Source organism: Pagrus pagrus (genome assembly GCF_965226575.1).
Source record: "Pagrus pagrus genome assembly, chromosome: 7".
Classification (NCBI taxonomy): domain Eukaryota; kingdom Metazoa; phylum Chordata; class Actinopteri; order Spariformes; family Sparidae; genus Pagrus; species Pagrus pagrus.
In genome coordinates, this window is record NC_140191.1 from 20,411,230 (window position 1) to 20,433,975 (window position 22,746).

The 22,746-nt window shown below is 41.6% G+C and overlaps 1 protein-coding gene across 1 annotated transcript; it reads right to left on the reverse strand.

Annotated features, from left to right (window-relative positions):
* Positions 1 to 674: 674 nt before the first annotated feature.
* slc6a3 (solute carrier family 6 member 3) lies at positions 675 to 18,923 on the reverse strand. Its single transcript, XM_084356962.1, has 16 exons — positions 18,638 to 18,923; positions 17,641 to 17,785; positions 16,866 to 17,076; positions 15,170 to 15,301; positions 12,903 to 13,119; positions 10,513 to 10,651; positions 10,076 to 10,210; positions 8,711 to 8,814; positions 7,802 to 7,926; positions 6,518 to 6,630; positions 6,157 to 6,285; positions 5,890 to 5,989; positions 4,336 to 4,436; positions 3,127 to 3,294; positions 2,915 to 2,986; positions 675 to 2,782 (listed from the first exon to the last, which is right to left on the reverse strand). The coding sequence occupies exons 2-16, from the start codon at positions 17,695 to 17,697 to the stop codon at positions 2,759 to 2,761; spliced, it is 1,827 nt and encodes a 608-aa protein (XP_084213088.1). The 5' UTR covers positions 17,698 to 17,785; positions 18,638 to 18,923; the 3' UTR covers positions 675 to 2,758.
* Positions 18,924 to 22,746: the final 3,823 nt, after the last annotated feature.

A 22,746-nucleotide genomic window follows, 5' to 3' on the forward strand; every position in this document is an offset into this window, starting at 1 on the left:
AAACGCTCCCAACAATTAGAGGTACTCTTAAGGCTGTCCTTATGTTTCGTGCTTTCTCTGGTCGGATGGAAAAGCTTTAATGTAGACCTGTAGTCATCTGGCAAGATGACTGACATCTCACTTTGGAATATCGAACACACCGTTATGATGGATCATTAATGTTTATCCGAGCAATTAGACACCTTTTCTACAAATGATGGTAACATTTTAATTCAAAGAAAACGCACTGAAGTCATGTGATTTGTTGAAGCATGCATTTTATAACTCATTCAGTGTTAGAATATTGACTTTCAGTATTAACAGTAATTGGTAAACAGGTGTGCACATGTACGTTCGGACCAGATGTCAGGGTGATGAATGGTTCACAATTACTCAGCGGCTTTCATGCTTCTGAAATTTTTTTTAAAAATGTCAGATTTGTTTCATGTCGGGAATCAAGCTTCACACAACTGCTAAACTGTTTCGCTGTCGGAACAAAAAGCAAGTGATAATTCTGTCTCGTTGGCTTAATGACTCTGTCAAAATATCAAGGATGCAGTTTTATGTTTGTCCCTGTCTGGCCTTCTATAAAACCACTGTGTTGCTAAAGAAAAGGAAAGAAAGAAAAAGGCAGAACAGAGAGGGACATTTTAAATGTAATAATTTAATTAATTAATTATACTATTATTTGACGGTACAAAACAAAGTCATACAGTCAGAAACACCACAAGGCACAGTACAGCAGCACAGGCATACAGTTTGGGACATAATTAACCCTTCAGTGTGTTACATGTACCACATGGGGAAAGCAAGTCATTGCTGAACCATTTGAAAGAAAATGTCTCGTCTCTGATTGAAAAGACAGAAAGAGTTCATGAGAATTAAGTGTATCTGTAATTCTCATCAAGATCCTTAAGGCTAATATGTATCAACTTCACAGTAACAAAGCAATAATCCATATTAGATATATATATATAATCTTGTTGGTCTTGTTATTCAATATCATACAGTACAATACGATACAAGCCCCTCTACATTACATTTACTTACACAGATATATAACTTAAATTACTTTGTATATTACATTACGCACTATTTGTTTGCAGTTCAATAAAAAGCAGCTTTTTAAACAGTCTTGAAACACCGAATGAGATTCTGTAAACGGTAAAATTAAAGCTTTATGCTTTCTGGAAATGTGACAGTCATAGCTTTCAAATCACCACCTGAAACTGTGGGAAAAACACACACAAATCAATTAAACAAAAATGAAAAGAGAACGTGCGTTGGCACCAATTTGTTTGAACAGGGAAGAGATTGACCTGGTACGATAAAGTTAACAATCAAGTGGTCTATTATTTTAAAGAAAGACAATGAGAATCACTTGGCAAAATCTGCTCATGTGAGAGAGGGATATCTAAATTTCTGAGTTTATTTTAGTCTTTGGTTAATTAGTTAAGCAGTTTTGCCGATGATGTTTCTGTCAGTGACAATTATTTGGAAGTTGACAAGCTTCGAACAACATGTTTGTTCACCGACGTGGCTGATAGGGCTTTGGGGCAGCCGTTTATGTTTGTTTCTTTTAATTTTAGAATATATTCACCCATGTGATGGAATGACAGTGTTACAATAAACCCACACTTCAAAACACTACCTAACTGCACTACTGGTCAGACTGTGACTATGACTAAAAGCAGAAACACGGTAAGAGGAAGTGACTTCTATTTTCAGACATTCAGTTCTATTGATTTGTGACCGATGAGTCCTTTCGTCTATGAAAAGATGCACCCTGCCTACAGAAAAAGCTCAGGTGATGTTGACTGAGACATAAACGTAGTTTATTGAACTGATGTTCTTTATGCTTGATGGTGAAGCGACGGTTCGTTCTAGTGAGTTGTTTCGATGTAAACAAAAGTAGGTGTCTTTTTCTCAAAGTCGGCAGGAATTGTGTGTATTGTAACAGTCTTTAAGGAGAGCAAGTAAATACATAGATATTATAAAGAAGATATAGACATGGACTGGGATTCAGTGAAAGGTGTGGCATTCATTACATGTCTGAGTGCTAAAAAAGTGAAGATTTGGGGGGGAATATCTTCCGTTTGAGGATAATTGACTGAGAAAACATAAAATAAATACAAATCATAAAGACAAAAATCATATTTCAAACGGACATACACTTTCCAGATGTTGTGTGTAACTAAACATCTACATAAATCACATAAACAAAATATGGAATCATTTTTAATTGTACACCTTGCCTCAAAGGAATACCATGCAATGAGTCTGACTCTTTTATTATATGTCATAAACCATTTTCCATTACATCTGAGCTTCCCACCCTGAGCATGACATCAGAGGAAAATGGCTGCCGTGTGAATATGGTCTATGCGAAGAATATTTCTCACACTGTAACAAGTGCAAAGTAAGACTGACGAGCTCATACATGGTGTTCCTTTAGTAAGAGTTTTATATTTACGGAAGAAGAAGCCCGAACACTATAATCACCTGTTTGACTGAATCCCATTCACCAGTGTCAACATATAGGTGGAGACGGTCAATGCACAGCTTCAAACATCCACTGTTGAAATTAGAGAACACTATCATTTCTATGTGTTTTTTGTCGGCACTTTTAAACTGCTCCCACCACCACCACCATCGTGATTGATTGAAATGGCTATTTCGTTCTTCTCAGCTCTTCAGACCTTTGCTGTGCATCCATTCATCCACCCAATGTCCATACTCTCACTCTGTCACTCTCTCTCTCGCTCTCTCTCTGTATTTTTCAGACAACCATCCAGTGATGCAGCTGGAGGGGGAAAAAAGTAAAACAGAATTGCTTTCATGTAAAAATCCAATTATGTTAAGTTTCAGCTGATAGTTAACAGTGTTTGTTTGGATGCAGACAGTAAAACTAAATCATAGTAACGTCAGCACTTACTGTGAACTGCCGGACCTCCCCATTGTCCACCAAATGATGCTCTGTCTCTGGGGTGATGGCATAAGCCAGTCTCTGTTCCAGGACAAGAGTGGCGAGAGGAATTAACAACTTTCAAAAAAAGGATACTTCAGAGTGTTTTATTCATACAATAAAATACAATAACTAATTTCCCCTCACTCCATTTTTGACAAGACGCCCAAACTCTGACTTACGTCGCAAAACTTTCCAGGCAGTGTGCAGAGCTTGTAGATGGCGTACAGAGGCACCATGGTCATTGAGGACATGGCTAGACACCATCCGACCATGTTAGCCCATGGAGGAAACATGTAGGAGCCGTAGTTTGGTGGGTTAAACGTGGCGAAGCTCACACACACCATAAACTATGGGAGAAAATGATTTTAATACAACAGAGTTGAGAGAAGGTCAGTACAAAAGAGAGTTCATTTAAAGCACTCTTAAAGCAAATTAATTCATATCGGATGTTGGCGGTGCAATTACTTGCACTGATGGGTGTACTGGATGCCAAGCCATGTGTTCCAGCTAACCTTAAATCATACATCTAGGTGTCCCTGGTAAATGCATTGCAAAAATACCAGCATGAACAGTCACAAACAATCTGACTGACTTTCAAAATTCAGAATCTTCAACTTAAACCCTTTTCTTCGGTCAAAACGTGGCTATTTCCACCACTGATAACAAGCATTAACCAATCTAGCTAACTAGCTAACATTACATTGTAATTGCTAATTTGTGCATGACAATCCCACATTTGACATATTTCAACATTGCATTTGATGACATATGACGCCTGAAATTTCAGCACTGATGTTGGCGAAGAAGTTTATGCTCCTCTAATATCAGTGCACACCAGCAGGGTAGGAGCACAGGTTGCTAATGTTAGCCTATAAAGCACCACTGGTGGCCAGGTAACGAAGCAATGATCCATGTCCCATCAGTGAAATGGCAAATGGCATCGTGATTAAACCACGATTGCAACAGTAACGCAAGAGAAATCAACACAGCTGAAGACGGCATGTTGGAATGCGAACTCACGTCTGTTTACGTGGATGCCATTGATGACGTATGAGGGTTTTGGGGGATTGTACCATTTCATAGGGGGAGATTTCAACCAAAAACTTGAACATGAGGGTAGCAGTAAGAATAAGAAATGGCATTGGCCATACGGAACAGTAGCTGGGTACATGTATTGACCTCAGGACTCACTTGAGGAGGACTCAGGTGGCCTGTAGAAGGAAAAGCTGGGGGCAAAAAAACTGGAAAACATCTGGGCTTGTCTTTAGGGTGTTTTCTCATTGATAGATTGTTGGAAACAGTACAAATCAATCATTTTATCCAGCTGTCTTTGTTTACCTGGCCTCGGTTAGGGTTCCAGTGTACAATACGTTTGCGCACTGACTCACCAGGAGGAAGCAGGGGCTGACAAACTTCCAGCACAGCCTCCAGTACATTCCTGGTCGCTGGCCAATCATCTCCTCAATGTCGTCACTGAATCGGTCCACTCCTGAAACACATGGAAGTATTTGATGTTACTCCTAAGACAAGGTTTAATACAGTGTATTATGTTCATGGCAGGTTTCTATTTAAGAATATTTGAATATTATGAAGGCAGTTGGTGCTTTTGTTTATCGTCCTTATGCACAAGTTTAAATCAGAAGTTACCCAAGCAGAAACCCATCACACTTAAGGTTGTTAGCAGAAATACAATCCACATTTTGATCATTTCATTAACCCAAGTCACTCTGCAGAGCTCACTGTAATAACTGCTGCTCCATTTTTACCTCAGCATGACTGTCTTTCTCTCACAAACCTGGCTGTGTCTCTTGCGTTCTTGCCTGGAGGGCATTTCTAACGAAGAACATATCCAGACTGACGACCAGGTATTCAGCACGGCCAAATGTACCGATGTAGTGGACAGCAGAATGAAAGACCACACTGGCCAGGGGTCAAGGGTTCCTGTCAGCAGTTATGAGGATGGGAAAAAAGGCCCACTGAAGCCTTAGGCTTGATATATCTGACTTGCCAAGGTCAGGACCCACCAAAGTGGGGCAATATGCTGACCTCACCGCCCGGGGCCCAGTTAGTATTTAGCCCTTTATGGACAGGTTCAGTAGACATGAGACAAGGAACTCAATACGGAAGTTCAGGTCAGCCATTTTGCCCAACCTTTAGATTGTTATATAATACCTTGTGCCAGCTGTTGTTTCAAAATGGGGGTTAGTTTGTCACACGGGGAAAAAAAAACAGTACAGAAGGAAAAAGACACAAACCCAAATGGCAAACATTTAATTTAGAGAACCACAAGAGGTCACTGAGCAGCACATCATGGGTTGGGCCCTTATTTACTCCAACAACTAAAGAATTTACTCCATGTTTTGCTCATAGAGGGCTGTGGATGTGCAGCAAAAAATTCCTCTGGAGAGATATACTTCAAAACATAGCGTTGTTGAGATAATGTCAAAACTGCGCAAAATGGAGTGTCAATAGAATTTGGACATCTGGAAAGACACTGACTTTGTGCCCCCGCACCACTTGCCATCCGCAGCAATCTACAACCCAGCTATTAGACAGCTGATTCCTGTCCATGACAAATGCCTGTTCCCCAGCTGCAATTTTCTTGATGTGGTGGCTCACTACTGCTGAGTGAACACAGAGGTAACACTGGCAGTGGTCAAAAATCAGCTCATTTAAACCTCACCGAGCTCTCATGAGCAGCACAGCTACAGTACTTCCTTGTACACTAACAATACATACACACACACTGAAGAGGCCAAAACCATTAGTGGGACAGACCCCCCTGCATCCTTATGTCTAATAGAACTATGTTGCATTGAGACACAACACACCCATACCAACAGATTTCTCATCAAACCCTTAATAAAGCATCAGCTTTGCCGACCATGAAAACATGAATCGTCTGTTTTTCTGTCCTCTTTTCTCCCATCCTTATTTCTCACCGTAGAACCATGCGATGCCGATGGCTTCAATAAGCACTCCAAACAGTATCGATGTTCCTGCCGCAAAGTGGTCGAGCAGGGTGAACACATACATCCCACCCTGGAGAAACACAGTGATGTATAATAACTGTGTTATTGTATTAAGTTTATCATACAGAAGACAGTAGGAACACATAGAAATAAAACAGAATTCTGATGATTTAGTGGAAATGATCAAACGTCACAGAAGACCAACACGCACCAAAGACTGCCCGGTATGAAACTTACATTTGTAACACAGAAGAGGGATATGAGGAAGGTCGAAACAACGATGAAGAGGGTGAACAGCTCTCTGTGCTTGTGGAGGAATTTAAACTCATCGATCAGCCCTGTGATCACCGACTCCATCCCGCCCATCTACAACAGGACACACAGGAGTCAGAATAAAACACAAAGTCAAAGAGAGTGAGCTGCTAAGGCACTGAAGCTCCAAAACATAAAAAAACTGCTTCATGAAAAGTTCATTACATACTTTGCTCGGTGAAAAACTGCAAAGCATTTCATTATGGTGCATAAAGACACACGTCACCTGGCTGAAATAACAGGTGTCTATCTGAGGCCGTGTGGATGTGGGTGGGGGTATACTCACAGCACTGTCAATGCCCAGTGTCAACAGCATGATGAAGAAGATAACCGCCCACACTGATGATCCAGGTAATGTTGCAATGGCTTCTGGGTAAATAACAAACACCAAACCAGCACCTAAAGAACAAGGATACGAGAGAGGAGAGTAGAAAACAGCACAAACACAAAGTTGCATTTGGAGCATTCAAAAATGGAAGCAGACAGAAAAACTGTTTGAAGTGGAGAGTTTGTGTGACATGTTTAATTGTAATCGACTAGAAAGCAACCCAGTTCCACTAACTGCAGTGTTGGCATTTGAATCCAGTCACTGGGTTCATGTGGGTTTTCTTCATTGATTACATCTTGGCAACTAAAGATAGCTCATCTTAAATATCGTCAAATCTTGGAATAATTAACAAATGCATATTATCCTGTTAGCCATGTTGCCAGGACAACAAGTTGGCAGTTTCTGCAAACCACTGAATCGTTCACATTTGCACGTGTCATAGACCTGTGTACCACACTGGCATGTCTACAAAACATGTCATATCACGTTCACATTACATGTGAACTTCATGACCTGACTGTCGTAGCAGGTTGGGGTTAGTGCAGGGAATGGCGGTGGACTATAGCCGATAAGGCTGCAAAGCGAGTGACTGCAGTTCAAGGCTGCGTTGCTTGTGTGAAAGCAATAGAAACTTTTGAGGGACAACATTGTTGAACATTAACGTGACGAGACTTGATAGTTTTAGGAGACCTTTGGACAATTTTATGGCCACGTTTGTGCCGACAAAGACAGGTATTTTAAGCCATAACGTGATCTTTCCTTACAGTAACCAAGTGGTTTTTAAACCTGAACAAGATCTTAAGAACAGCTTTGTCACAACATGAAATAGATAAGTGAACATAAAGAAACAAAGGTGCAACATAAACAAATGTAAAGTTTCAACATGTCCGTAGTTTGCAAACCAACATTTATTCTGGCAATTGGGTCGTTAACTGCACCCATCATGGGCTAATGCCAAAAGAAGCCTCCTGTGAGTTACCTGACATCAACAACATATCAATATACTGTATTTCTTTCATTCTCTTATTTAATGCACCAAATTGCTGACATGTGTGTGAGAGCCTAAAGCAGTACATCAGGCTCATAAACAACTTTGGCTTCTAGGAACTTTTTTATATTGATTGGATTTGATCCTGCCACCACACACACTAACTTCTGCCAAACTTTAACTAACTGACTTACTTCTAGATTTCTCTAAATGTACTCACTCCACATTACAAACACAGACAAATAATACCTTACCGTCTCTGGCAACTTTGTCCAAGGCGACGTTGTGCTTGTGGGACATGTAGCCGAGGAAGGAGAAGACCACGAAGCCGGAGAAGAAACTGGTCAAAGAATTGATGGAGCTGGTGATGATGGCGTCTCTGGATTGTTCAAATCAAATGAGATGGAAAAAAACAAACACTTCAGAATGAGAATGTAAGAATTCAGTCATCAGCCATCACACAGTCAATATCAATGTAATTGACTAGCCAGTCAATTAAAGAGTGTGTCAGGGCTTTTCCCGGACAGAATGCTAGTTGGCCGTGCTGTTGATAGATTTTATAGATAAGTCAGGTAGTCAATGCTTTGTCACAGATGAGTGAAGGGTAAGTCTGCTATAATTTTACCGCACTTAATTGCATAAATATAGAGAAAACTAACAATAAATAAGAGAACAGAACCCTGGTTTGTGACAGTGTGTGAGGGAAAAGGGTTGAAATGAGGTGTCATGTCTAAATTTACCCGTGCAGTAACACTGTCTTTAGGAAAATGACATTACAATCACAATCAGTTCTTTTCATGGTCGGACATTTGCGGCGTGTTTCTGAAATATATTTGCAGGGATTCGGTGTTATGCTCAAGGAGGAATCCTCAAGGTGGACAGTGTCGTGTGTCAGTTATCAGAAACATTAAAAAAGGCAAAAAGAGGAGATAAAAGCCTCCTGCTGGATGCTGATGATTTTCAAAGAGTGCGACAGTTTTGATTGGTGTTACGGCTGTCTGCTGCACAGCATGGTGTCAAAGACATGGCGGGTTTCAAGGAGCTTCAAAGGTTATTGTAATTCACCTGTTTGTGTTGCGTGTGTGTGTGTGTTTGTAGAAGCAACTCCCCGCCTTCTGAGCGTCTCTGTGAATCCCCTCCTGCCTCTTCCTGTGTGTCTTTACCTGTAGCAGTTGTTGCTGAATTTGTTGTAGCTGGAAAATGCGATTAGCACACCAAACCCCACGCCCAGAGAGAAACAGATTTGTGTCGCTGCCTCGATCCAGACCTGGGGAGCGACAGAACAGGCACACTTGTGTGAAGCGGCAAACAAAAGGCACAGGAGAGGAAAAAAGCCATTATTAGGGATAATTGCAGGAAACTCATTCAACGGCAGTAGATGAAAGACACTAGTGAATACGGGGGGTAATTTTGCAAATTACTGCTCCATGCATCTATCTAATCTAATTCTCCAATTGCAGCCATGCATCTCTCTATCGCTCTCTTCCTTGCTTTCGCTCTCGTTCTCCATAACTGAGTCCTTTAGTCCTGCATGCTTCCTTATTGAGCTCTTAGTGCCTGCTATTATGATAAATAAGTGATGGTTAAATGATGGGATCGTGGGTTTCACAGACACGGAAAATATTTGAAACAGTTTACACGAGCAGGTTTCTCTCTCTTATTCTGCCTCGAGGAAATGCCTCTCTAGAGATACTTAAACTGTAGCTCGATCGATTTTACACATTAAAGTGTGTTTACAGGTCTTGAGGAGTGCTATTGCATGCACATTGTGGGTAACGTAGGCACCAGGTTTTGAAAAGTAGAATGTGTTGAATAAAAAAGGCAGTATCTCTGGTTCTGTTGTATCAATGAAAAAAACAATGTTTTTAAACTATCTATAATGAGTCCAACGCAAAAACCCAGTGCCTACATTACCCACAATGCAACTTAGCCAGAGTAACACCACTGGAGGCTTAATCAGATTACATGCAGCTTCTTCTGGAGACATAACAGGCTTTATATTACGTTATGCTACTTTAATGTCTGAAATTGGTGGAGTTACCCTTTAACATTGTTTACCACAGCATACTGTTTTTTCTGATATTGTAATTGTGAAGCAAAATCGACATTGAAATGATCTCAATATTGCATTTGTTCCTCCTTAGCAGTAACATCCGGTTGCTAGCAAAGCCCTGACCGCATATTGTTTAAAGGAGCACTGTGTAGTTTTGGGGAGGACATTTTAATCAGAACAGAAAGATCTTCATTGACTGATTTTTTTTATACCTAAGTAAACAAACTATCTCCGTTTTCATGACTGAATAAACTGGATAAACACACTGACCTTAAAGGACAACACAATTTGATACGGTTTTACTCTGTTTGTATTTGGACTTTTTAAAGAAAATAACACTGAAACTTCAAATGTCGAAGCGCTCCATTAAAGTGTCTTTCAGCCAGAGTTACCGCGCTACGCCTCCCTCTTCTCTTCTTCTGCACCCCCACCACCCTCACCTTACTCCTGTGCCCTCTCTACTGACGACACTCACCTTGGCGTCACAGAGTCTCAGGAAGTCCACAGAGAGGTAGGCCTTAATGCCATCGATGGCTCCGGGCAGAGTGACTCCTCGGAGCAGCAGCACAGTCAAGACCACATAGGGCATCGTGGCTGTGATCCACACAACCTGAGAAGGGTCGCACAAGGTACACACACACACACGCACACTCAGGTAAAAGCATACAAAATACCCACACATTTAAACAGGGAAAAAAAGGCCAACACACACTTCAACGTCACGCACATGCATGTAGTGAAAATGGATGAACATCTTAAACTGCTTATTGGATTTAAACTGGATAAGAACGTGCAGCATTTCCTGATAACGCATATTCTTATTGCTTAAATAGAGTTACCACTCACTTTGGTATGAGCTGCAGTACTTTTGGTTTTCACATTAAGAAACATCGCCATGGCGTCATTTCCTACCTTGCCAGAGGTCTTGACTCCTTTCCACAGACTGAAGTAGAGCAGAACAATCACAACACCTAGACAGGATGTCAGCTGCCAACGTGGGCGGCCCAGATCATCGATACCGTTACTGTCCTGGATGTGGAGCACCCCTCGTCTAAGGAAAAACAATGTTTTGGTAAGTACCATAACCACTCCTACGTCACCATTTACAGTATGTGTAAGGTCTCATATAGCATATTCTCACCCACAAGGAACTCACTTGGCAGAGGCCTGAAGGCAGCAGCTCAGGAATATTGTGAGCGCTGTACCAAATACCAAATAACTACCCGACCAAGACCAAGACCAACTCATAACTTCACTGGTTGTTGAGACCAATGCCATTAGTCGGACTGCATTTAACATTGTAAATGCCGTTGCTACAGCGGATGCCCTCGTTGCAGAGATCATCCTCTTGGAACAGGGTTCATGTTTTCAGGTCACAGTTATACAAGTGATGTACACAAGACTAAAGGTAAAGTACAAGTAAAGATTCACTTTTCCTTCTGTGTGGTGATGCAACTTCGTTCTGTAGAAAGAAAATACTTTCTACATAAAACTGCTCACAACAAGGTCTGCGGCAGCCCATTTCACTTCAAACGCATCAAATACAGCAGATGTACAGATGTACCTACGTCACTTACATTACTGTAAGTGATGAGACTGAACATAGTTGCCTAAACCTAACCAAGTCATTTTTTAGCCTAAACCTAACCAAATCGCAACCATTTGACGATGCTAGTTACATCCCAAAAGTCATAATATGTCAAAGTCAATGAGATGTTTGTCAGCAAGCTTCATTTCCAAAGTCTGACTGGACTTCGCATAGAATGTGTTACTGCTAACCACAGAGCCCTTCACGTCCAAAGATGATGCCAGAAGGCGAGGGAGAGAATCATATTGTGAAGCTTCAGTCCACTGAACAAGCTGCTAAGTTGGGAGTGAGAACGTGTTGTTCTGTGGAAAGTCTTGTATAACCGGGTCAGGATTTCTGGAAAAATGACACTTCTGGTGAGTTTTCCAATTTATAATTATTATTTTTTTGCCGAGTGCCACCTAGTTCTATTATATTTGAGAGAAGGCAGACATCTCTGCGGCCGATATCGCTGAAAACTATCAAAAAACAATCTAGATGGATAAATAGCACTACAGGTAAGAGGTCAAATGTATTTTTGAGTTGCGGGTGAACTGTTCATTTAAATCACGACATGTTCTGAGACCTGCCAGGCAGGGCAGACGTAGAAGCACTTGACACAGTGACCAAGCCAGAGACAAAAGACCAGTCATGATGTCACTACATCTGAGAGTCCTGAAGAGCTGCCCTTTTCCACGTAACCCTGAATGAACTTATCCTAGAATTTCTAATACTTGGTGCTTTTAGGATCCCTATGGCTAAGTTTTAGCAATTGACGATGACCACACACAGAGTTTGCTGCAGCTCACCTGAATGTCATTATTATTCAGGACATCAGCTAAGCTATACACTTGGACCTGGATCTGGATCTTGATATCCTGCATAAACACCTGGCCTTGCTGGAAGCTACCTGAGGTTCATCACTGACAAGGGACATAAGACTCCAGGGAATCTGGCCAGATAGATGCTACAAGAGATGTTGGTACATCTGTTGCAACATTTAGCATTTTGAGAGAAGGTTTTAAGAAACATGAAAGTCACAAAGTAACACAGGAAAACGGCATTGGCAATCACATGCAACTGATTTGAAAGTGTACTATTTCACTGCATCCTGTAAAGTTGAATTACACGTGTCACCTGAAAGACTATAATATCACTCAACATGGTTGACACCTCGATTCAGACCATTTCAGAGACAGCTAACAGATGAGTCTGAAGATGATGTTCAGCTGATGTGGTCAAATTGTCTGCAGGTGGTTCTGTGTAAATAGCACATTGCCATTTCAACGAGCATGGATCAAATGCCTCGACTGTCACAACAGAACAACCCCGCTCTCGCTGGGAAAGGAGACACCTGGTCGTCCTCACAGGGAGGATCCATTTTGAGAAAAATATACCCGATGCTCATTTTAGAATTTTTGATAATTTCTTTAATTATTCACAATTAGATATAATAAGACGCTACTACATTTAGAAAAAAGAAAAGTCTGATAGCAATTAAAGTAACTTCAGTAATGGTGCATTGAGCCAGCTCTGCACCGTTACATGGCTTTACTGCATTGCATCAAGCTTTTTGCATTTCCTGTAGTCTTAATGAGTGGTTGAGCCTGAGCTCAGCCAAAGACACACAGTTCTTCTGGTTGGACGTATACATAAAGTACGCTTGCCTTTAACTGCAGGGATTTTGATGATGAATAACAAAAAACGTTAGCGTCTTAGGCTCAGTCCAACTTACTCAAAGTACTCCTGAGCGGGGGTGGCCTTGTAAATGTCCCCGACCGAGCTGTTGTCAGCCCAGTCGGAGCAGTTAGGACTGTTCCAAGTGTTGTTGCAGTGGACCCACGGTAGCTCGCTGGTGAACGAGGAGAAGAGGTAGAACAGCGCCCAGGAGATGATGACATTATAGTAGAAACCAACGTAGAGGGAAATGAGGATCACTGTAAAGCCTACACCTGTTAGGGGGACACACATGGTTAAAATGTATAGGTATTGAAGACAGAGATAGAAAGAGGGGGGAACTGGCTATATCAAATTAGCACCGGAGATATTTAAAATGGGGACCTCAGTGGAACCTAAACACTGTTCCTGATATAAAGAGTGCTGCTATTCATGGCTGTCCTTAATGGCTGAAAATATGTTGAGTGCTACACTTTGTACAATTTTGAGGTATTTGTACTTTACTACAACTTTATACTTCTACTCCTCTCAATTCCAGAGGGACATTAAGGTACAGATAGAGAAAATTATTCTTCACATTAAGATGTTTCGTGCCTCGCCAGTAAACTTTTGTTGGTTGTTTTTCCACATCTCTTTTTCTCTCTCCGCCTTTTATTTCATCTCTCTAATTCAGCCATGGATAAAGACACATAAATGACAACTAAAACAGGATGACCAGGACTGTCTTCCATACCATTTGTGATGTCACAAATTATGTTTGTGGGCCCGTCTCTTAAAATCACATGGAGCACTGAGAAGATTGACACTTTCAGCAGCAGTGAAGCTCGAACATTCAGCTGTAGAAAAACTACATTTTTGACTCAGGGGGGACTTCAAAAGCTAATCAAGTTGCGATCTCAGGTATTTGGTCAGGAAGAATCAAGTCACAACTTTCATATACAGTTCAAACTTGGCAGTGCTGTAATGAACATTCTGACAGAGAGCACATCCCTCGCTCAGTATGAGCACAGTAGCCTGCGATGCACCACGACTTCTAAAGATCGCCTTTTCATGCCTTAATTATCAACACATCTACCCTTTCTATAAATCTGAAACAATGTCCACTCTTCTCAGGCTGAGTTTAATTGTTAACCTTTGCTAAGAGGCATGACCACAACTGCGCCTTATTGATTCCTTTGTAACGTGGATGTGATATTTGTCCGGGGAGCGATGCCTCTTATTAGCGCCACATGCAGCCGCCTTATCTCTCCGTCTCTCTCCGTCTCCCTTTCTCGGTCGTTTCTCTTCGGATGCATTGATCCCGAGAGGAAACCAGCTTGTTGATCAGAATAATTACTGTCAATACGGGCATGTGTATGTGTGTGTTTGAATAATTACAGTTATCCCCCCGCTGAGAGCCAGAGAGAGAGTGAAGCGTGTGATTAGAACGTCAACCTACTCAGTGTGGTCCCTGACAGACGGCGCCACGCTCGCACACAGACACACATGACGGCGCACATACACACTGCGGGGCCACCTTCAGACCGGCAAGGACATGATGTGACAAAAGACAGCGGTGCGGCATCATAGTGTGAAGCAACAGATGGTCTGCTGGTAATAATGGTATTTGAGGTTGTATATCTGTTGCATGTTGAGATAGTGAGGTGTTAAAATCTTTAAGTGATGCTGTAACTTTTTTTTTAAATGATCAAAGAAAATGACAAATTGGCATCAGAGCAGCAAACGCAGCGCAGAGACAGAAGTCACAGCTTGTAAGCTGCATACAAAGTTGAACCGAGCAAAGTGTGTTATTATATTTTCAACCGACGACTTTGCTCGGAAATTGGTCTTAATGCTTGTGTCTCCATTAGTGCACGTTTGGATGGCATCCTCCTAAACTGCGCTTTTGCTTATCGATGTGTTGAAAAGTACCCCAGCCAGTGGTCCCCGCCACTGTTTGACAGAAGGATTCGGACAATCAGGACAGGAGTCTAAAAGCCCAATTTTCATTTGCTTTCCATCTGAGTGCCAACAGAACCTGAGGGAGGATAAACAATGCCTGTCGCTGCTCGACGCAGAGACGAGCAGACAAAAGAGACTGGCATGTGGACAGACAGGCATGTGGGCAGACAAGCAGACAGAAAGACATGTAGATATTAGAGGAAGAGACGGACAGGCACGTAGGCAGACGGACATGGACAGATCGGTTATACATGTGAAAGCAGCCCTGTGAGAACATGCAGGTGTCAGGAAAGGGTAATTTGCATGTGTGCATCCCCCGGTGTGGGCATGTGTCTGTCTGTCTGTCTGTCCGTCTGTCTGCATACATAGCTTGTCACTTCCTACCTTTAAAGATGGGACAGATCTTCCAGACCCCTGCTGCCCCTTCTCTGTTGTACTGCCCCAGAGCCAGCTCCATGTAGAAGAGAGGCATGCCTGCTATCACCATGAAGAACAGGTATGGAACGAGGAACGCACCTGCACAGACAGAGAAACGTAAACTTCACTTCTACATGAAAGATTACAGTCTAAAATGCGTTTACAATATCAATTATTAAGTTACCATTTTGTATTTGGACAGCAGATAAACCTAATCCCAAATATTCAATTTCAAGCCAGAAATGTTATTTTTATTTTTGAGAACAAACAAACGAGTGACTGAGTAAAGAGCAACATTCATTTTCTATTGAAAATTCCTGACAAGATATGGATAATACATCTCATGTGACGTCTTTCCATCCAATCACACTCGATGCGGGCTCTGATGATGAACCGGATACGTGATCATGGTGGTCGTTCTCTCTCCCGCCGCTCAACACTCATTTGAAATGTCTCGGAGGTGGGGCTTGAGCTTTTTAACTAAAGGTATGCTGCGTTCAAGTCGGGTTGTTTATGATGCACCGCTCATTTCATGTGTTTATTTAATTGAATTAGCTTGCTCATGGCCTTAACTGTTTCCATGCAGCATACGGACGGTATTCCAGTCAAGCTGTCTCTGTATTAGTGAGTATTACAAACATGTTCAGACTGACGGACTTATGCACACTCATTGCGTTAGTACTCTATATCAAACAGAAAGGTTTCGATGACACGTTCTGTGCAGGTCCTTTAAATGTTAAGTATACCAGCCTGTGTAAGGTTTATGATAATAAACCACACATGATTGGATTACCTAAAACCAGTGCAGTCGCAGATTACATGTATAAAATACAAAGATTAAAAATAGTTTGGTGGCTCATGGGTTAATGAACCACAAAATCCTTGTTTTTCTGGCAGGGATTTCTTTGTCGCATGTCATTCCCCATCTCCCTCTCTCCTCTGATTTCTTGTCACCGCTCTACTGTTAGCTACGGCAGAAAATACCCTAAAGTATAACTTAAAAGATACAAAAAAATTTGTTCAATCACCTTAAGTGAAACTAAGTAATATTTTCCCTAAATACAGTTATGACAACATGCAGGATTTGGGGACACAGTCAGCCTCGACTATGGCCACAGTATCATTTACAGCTCTTAAACGTAATGAGAGCTCTATGTTAAACAGCCGTAATTAGTGGCAGTGATTGTCAGAGCTAATCTATTCGGAGCAGCTGTGGTGCTTTTTCCCCTATTTTTGATCTCTGTAAAGGCTTGGAAAAAATCTCAAACAACAACATGCGAGCACAAGGAGCTGAAACACACACACAATATCAGCTACATCCATACACACGCATCTGTATCAACATACGTGTGCAGGTTTATATAGTGTACAGCCCGCACTGCTGAAAATACACAAAATGCAAGCGTGTGTGAATAAATTCCATCTTAATTTCCCCTTTTTTCTCCCCTTTTTCCCATATTTCACTTATTTCTTTCTCTTTTCAACACAACCATGCAAAAACACTCCACCATCAGCCCCTCAGTTCCTCCCTTTCACTGCTCTCCTTAGAGTGGAAGATGATCGTATTCTTTCACATGAAACTCACCCTAAACTCTCCCTTCATTCCCTTCCCTTACCCCATTCTCTGTCCGCCCTCTGGTAGGGGGATCCTTCAGGCACTTACCTCCTCCGTTCTTATAGCAGAGGTAGGGGAATCTCCAGACATTGGCTAGGTCGACGGCGAATCCGATCACAGACAGGAGGAAGTCGATTTTCTTCCCCCAGGTCTCCCTCTCCTCCTCCCCGCTGGGGTGGGTCTGAGTAGGGGTTGGAGCCACTAAGGTGGTGGAGGTGAACTGAACCCCATTCTGCTCCTTCACCAGGATGAGCTCCACCTAAACAGGAATCACAGACTTAATAACAAGGTACAAAAGACGTCTAAAACATATGACAGGCTGAACTACGTCTGTACATTAGTCAGTGACATTTTGTCATGTTAACTTAATTTATTGTATATTTTCTCTAAACAATCTTGCACATACAGTAGTTGGATGCACAGAAAGGCATGACGTGTAGTGTATATGTGATTTAATGATTGATCCAAGTCTCATCATTATGTTATTATTCTCTCACTTCCCACACATGACAGGCAGTGACAATCAACTTCATTTAATCGATGCTTCGTGTACCAGCCAAGGCTTTATATTTCATCCCTATGAGTGCTAAAGTAAATCGCAAATGTTTGAAAAAAACTGAATTTCAGCTTCCACAAAACTTTGTCACTGTTATAGCTGTTTTTCCCACCCAACTCTTTTCAGGGCTGCATGAATTGAGTCGGACAGAACGAGTGAGAAAGAAATGCACTTAATTAAGACGCTTGCACCACGCAGTGATTCAATTAGGTTTTCTTAACCGGACTGAATGGCAACCCACTATAATGGTGTCAGATATGTACTGACCTCTTTAGGGCCCATGGTGTTGGAGGTGGGCTTTTCTGGCGCTACAACTGAGGACATCAGGCCGACGGGGACTGTCTCAGTTAGCGTGGAGGGGTGCACAGCCTTTGGGAAATGCCAGGGGTTGTTGAAGAGGAAGCTGAACGGTCTTGAGAGCGGAGGGAGGAAAAAACACAAGATGAAACTTTTTTTATTTCCTGATTTTTCCTGATGGAAATTGGGTTATTATTGCAAACATAACCAGAAAACTGAAGAGATGCAGTATGAAAATGTTGGCAGACTGTTTGAGACAGAGATATATAAATAGTATGGGTCATTAAATATAGTAAATCATTGCAAGCTTGAGAGTTTTTACATGGAGCACAGAGGTAGCAGGAGGAGAGTGGAGAAAAGCAACGTAGTAATGGGATTCCAGGCCGAGGGCAACAAGAGGGCGTGGGGACATCACAGCGTGCTCATTTCATTTCACACTTGTTGATCGCCATTTTGCTCACACATTTGGCCCAGCAGTGTCTGCTAACCCCGTCTCACCACAACATGCTGCACAGCAGATTTAGTTGGTCAGAACTTTTCACAATAACGATCAACATCAGGGGAAAAAAAGTAGCAGTGTGAGGTCCAGTTTATTTCTTAAATATAAGAATGTGGGATTTTTTTTTTTTTTTTTTTTGCATTTCTAGAAAATGTGAATTTTTTGAGAGTGCTTGTCTTTATTTTTGAAACTGAGTCTAAATATTTCAAACTGAATATCTGTCTGCTCTTGTAAGGATCATGTAAGCATTTTCAACAAATTGTAACTCAAGCTATCAGATCATCGTTTAAAGAACAATGTTGTCAAATTCAATAATTTATTCTGTGAATTTTCTATCACGGTAAGACAACAGATAAAACCAAAGGTTACAGCCATTAATGTACTAGATTGTATTAGAAATCAATTTTTTCTTCAAATATGCACCATGTTACAAAAGTAGAAACATTTTCTTAGAAATAAAACGCTCACCTTTGAAAAAATGACGGGCAAAAGCTCCTCCAGTTGTCAGTTTAGACAATATAATTCCAGTTGTGCTGATGGTCTTCGGTCTGCTGCAAACTGATGCTGACCATATTTACGCAGAGCGTCCTTGTTAAAGTTAAACTCAGATTTAAGCAAAAAAATGTTTCGAGCAACAGGAAAAGATGAGGATAAAGACTGAATGATGACAGGACCTTGCAATCTATGAGTTGTAGAAAGCCCTCCCACTGTCTTCGGCTCCAGTGACAGACGCACAGAGCCCAGAGTACCCTGTGGTCTGGTATGGAGATCTGTCTGCGATACCACTCTTGTATGAGAAACAATCAACAACACCCCCCCATCCCTCCACTACCCCCACACACACACATCCCCGTCACTCTCCTCCCTCCTCAGCCAAGCTTCATCTGTTCCTCCTCCTCTCTCTCCCATCATTGCATATTTTCTCACCTGATTTAAGCATTTTTTTTTCCCAGGACGACTTTTCTTTCTGTACGACTGCAAATCTGTACACAGAAGCTTAATATGAGTTGGTGTGTTAGAGGCTTCAGTGTTATCAATTCTGCATTGGACTGAACTTTTTTATATTCCAGAGAGTGATTTTTCCCCCCTAAAATTCTAATCATTTTGAAATTATAATCCCAAATCCACAAACAACATTTCATGAGTCTGATCAACAAAAATGTGTCTCAAAGAGAGGACGAATCAGTCGAGGGTCCAGTGACATTTGTTTTGTTTTTTCAGATACTGTATATTTAATTTACTTGATTCAGTATACGTTACATTACATTATAACCGCTTTGACAAAATATTAGTTATCTTATTGATTAAACTGAAAAAAACACCTTAATTGTGTCTCTGCAGTTAATCCAGTGTGTACAACAGTGTGTCAGGTGTGGCGAAATCTTATAAATCTTATCTTATAAAATATAGGCAGTCAAAATCTTTGCAAAACAATGCCATAGGCCTACGTATGATATCAACAATTCTACAAAACGTGTCATATCACGTTTGTATCATATGTTTATGTTTATGATTCTGAGGTTGAGTTACTGGGAAGAAGGCTACAGGGAGACTGTGATTCAACATTTGTAAGTGTGACACCACTGGATATTTTTAAAGCGACGTCGGAACAATTTTCGAGGCCAGGTAAGCCAAAACACGATCATTTCCGAACCTTAACCAGGTGGTTTTTGTGCCTTAACCCAACCGGACCAATTGCACAGTGTTGTCACAACGTAAAATATCAAATTTAACCTAAAGTAACAAAAAGTTTCAGTGTATAACTGGTTATGTCACCAACCATAAAGGCTGCGAGAAAAGATTTGAAAACTCATTCAAAGTCCCTAACATTTAATTTGACAGCTAAGTTTTTCTCATTACTATTAAGTATATACGACTTAATGAGCAGAAATCAAAGTTTAAGAAAAAAAAAAATCTTTGGGAAACTTTCATAGCAAACAACCCAACAACTGTTACCAGATTCACATTCCGATATTGCTAAATCCTGATTGGTTTGTGACAATAAGTGACATCAGCTTTCCCCACCCACTTTGAACCCATGCCGAGAGCATACAAACACACCAATACAGAAATCTCTCATTTTTATGTACCAAACACTGAACCTTGTCAGATTCTTTGCTCTTGTTGGACCTCATCACTCCTAACACAGTAAGTCGCAGATTGCAAGAGTTTCGAGGTGCCTCCCTGCCACTCTTCATGAACCAGTTGCCCTTTTTCCTTTTTCTTTCTTCTTGCTCCACCCCTCAACGACCCCACCTACCCACCCTGTCAATAAGCAGAAATCTCATTACCTGTAATGTCTGACAGGCCTAAACACAATCTGCTCCGACACCCAGACCTCTCCCATTTCAACTCAACCAAAACAGAAGCGGGGCATCAAATAACACAATCAGCCGGCTCCCCACGGACAGATTTATGATCCTCATGTCCAGAACGACAGCATGTTGTTTGCAAGCCAATCGCAGTGATCAATCGGCCACTAATCCCTAACACCAACAGCGCCGCCACACACACCTTTAAAGTGCAATCATCCATCAAGCCCCGTCTTTCACATCAGAAATTGTTGGGTCGATGCACGCCACGCTGGATGTATGAGGTTTCCGATGGAGCTCGGACAACGATGAGGTGAACATAATCGAGTGTCTTGTTTTTTTCATAAATGCAACAGCTGAGACCCAGAGAGAAGGAGGGTGAAGGGGGGAGGTGGAGGTGGGAAGAGGAGGAGATGGGTGAGGCAGAGGAGGAGGACAGAGATGACTGAGGAAAGGGGACGGGTAAAAAAGTGGGATGAGAATATGAGAGTGCATTGTACAGTATATTGTACAAATGATGCCATCCTGGGCCTTTAACAATCCTCCTTTCTGCTCCGTTCAAGCTGTTAGATCTGGATCTTACTCGGTGGAGAACAACAAGCGTTCCTTCCACCTGTCTTGCTTTGTCTGAGCATGTCTGGGCACTCCTACAGGACGGAAAAAAAGACACAAAAGACGAATGAGGACAAATTCTTTGCCTATTGAATCATGACCATAACCACTGTTCCAGACAATTAGAACTCCCCCCCGCCAAAAAAAAACAGACTACCACCTCACCTGCTGAGCAACACAGCGGGGACGTCTGATGAAGTCTAATTTAGTAATAAATGACGCAAGCGAGGGAGAATAGTTCTTTGTCAAAAGAATACATTTCATTAGTGAGGACTCACTTTGAACGTTCACTATATTGTCTGTGGCGTTAATGAGAAAACACCACAAGCATTATTCAAGCTACACACTGAGAATGACAGCAGCTACGCCCCTGTTACACAAACAGTGCTCGCACTGTGGTTGATTTCAGTTGACCAAGAGTCTACAGCCATGCTAGCAGCTGTTAGGCTGTACACCGCAGTGCTTTGGGCTAAATGCCGAAGCTAGCGTGGCGCGCTCACAATGACAATGCTGACATGCTGATGTTTAGCAGGAATTATGTTTACCAAGTTGACCATGTAAGTTTAGTGTGTTAGCATGTTAGCATTTGTTAATTTGCAATCACTTTTTTCAAATTAGCTGAGGTTGAAATTGTGGCAAGCTGATGTTCAGCAAGTTTAACTAACATTTACTATTACAGAGGTTGAGATTAAAAATGTATCATAATGATGAAAGCCAAAGTTGCAGGATCAAAGTTCACCCTGAAAGGAGAACATGAATTAACGTAGGCTGTGGGGCGACCCCTATTCTGAAGGACCGCCATTCCGACCGGGTTAGGGTTAGGGTTTCAGGTTCGGAATGGCGCCCTTCCTTCAAAAATAATTAAGGGCCGGCACTCCGAAACATGAAAGTGAACGTTCGGAATGCCGCCCTGGAACCACATAGGCTACCTTATTTCACAGCAGTCCATCCAGTGGTTGTCAAGCTGTAGCCTCGCCTACGCCGCAGTGCTTTGGGCTAAATGCTAATGCTAGCATGGCATGTTCACATTGACAACGCTGTTTAGCGGGTATATTGTTTACCAAGTTCACCCTCTTAGTTCACTGTGTTAGCATGTTAGCATTTGTTAATTTGCTATCACTTAATTCAAATTAGCTGATGTTCAGCATGTAGGCTATTACTAACATTTACCATGTTCACTATCTCAGTTTAGCGTGTTAACATTTGGTAATTATCACTTAATTCAAATTAGCTGAGGTTGAGCACAAAAAAAATGTCATATATGATGCTAGAGTAAATGTCACAGGATTTCATTTCATCCTTAGAGGAGGTTATAAACATCTGTACCTAATCTCACAGCAGTTCATCCAGTAGTAGACGAGAGTTGTAGCTTGGATGTAACTGAGAACTTTGACTGTCAGCCACATTTTATCCCACTCTACGCTGTAGATGCTGTGATATGTCTCAGCACAGGTGAAAATTTCCACCTTCTGGTGACACTAGAGAAAAAGACAGGGGACCTGTCACCACCACCAACCAATAGAAGGTTGATGATTTATTTAAGTCTGCCAAGGAGAGTATTTAAAGTCGTTCAACACAACACAAATAGAAATAACACATCAATCTACTCACTGAAGCTCAAGCATTTAACCTTAGGAACAAAAGTCCCCCTTT

Excerpts from the sequence above, each read along its gene's own strand:
- slc6a3 (XM_084356962.1), bottom strand. The coding sequence starts at position 17,697 with ATGTCCTCAGTTGTAGCGCCAGAAAAGCCCACCTCCAACACCATGGGC. Across the intron at positions 13,120-15,169 it reads GATCTGTCCCATCTTTAAAG|GTGTAGGCTTTACAGTGATC; the intron begins GTAGGAAGTGAC and ends TCCCCCTAACAG. Across the intron at positions 10,211-10,512 it reads GAGTCAAGACCTCTGGCAAG|GTTGTGTGGATCACAGCCAC; the intron begins GTAGGAAATGAC and ends GACCCTTCTCAG.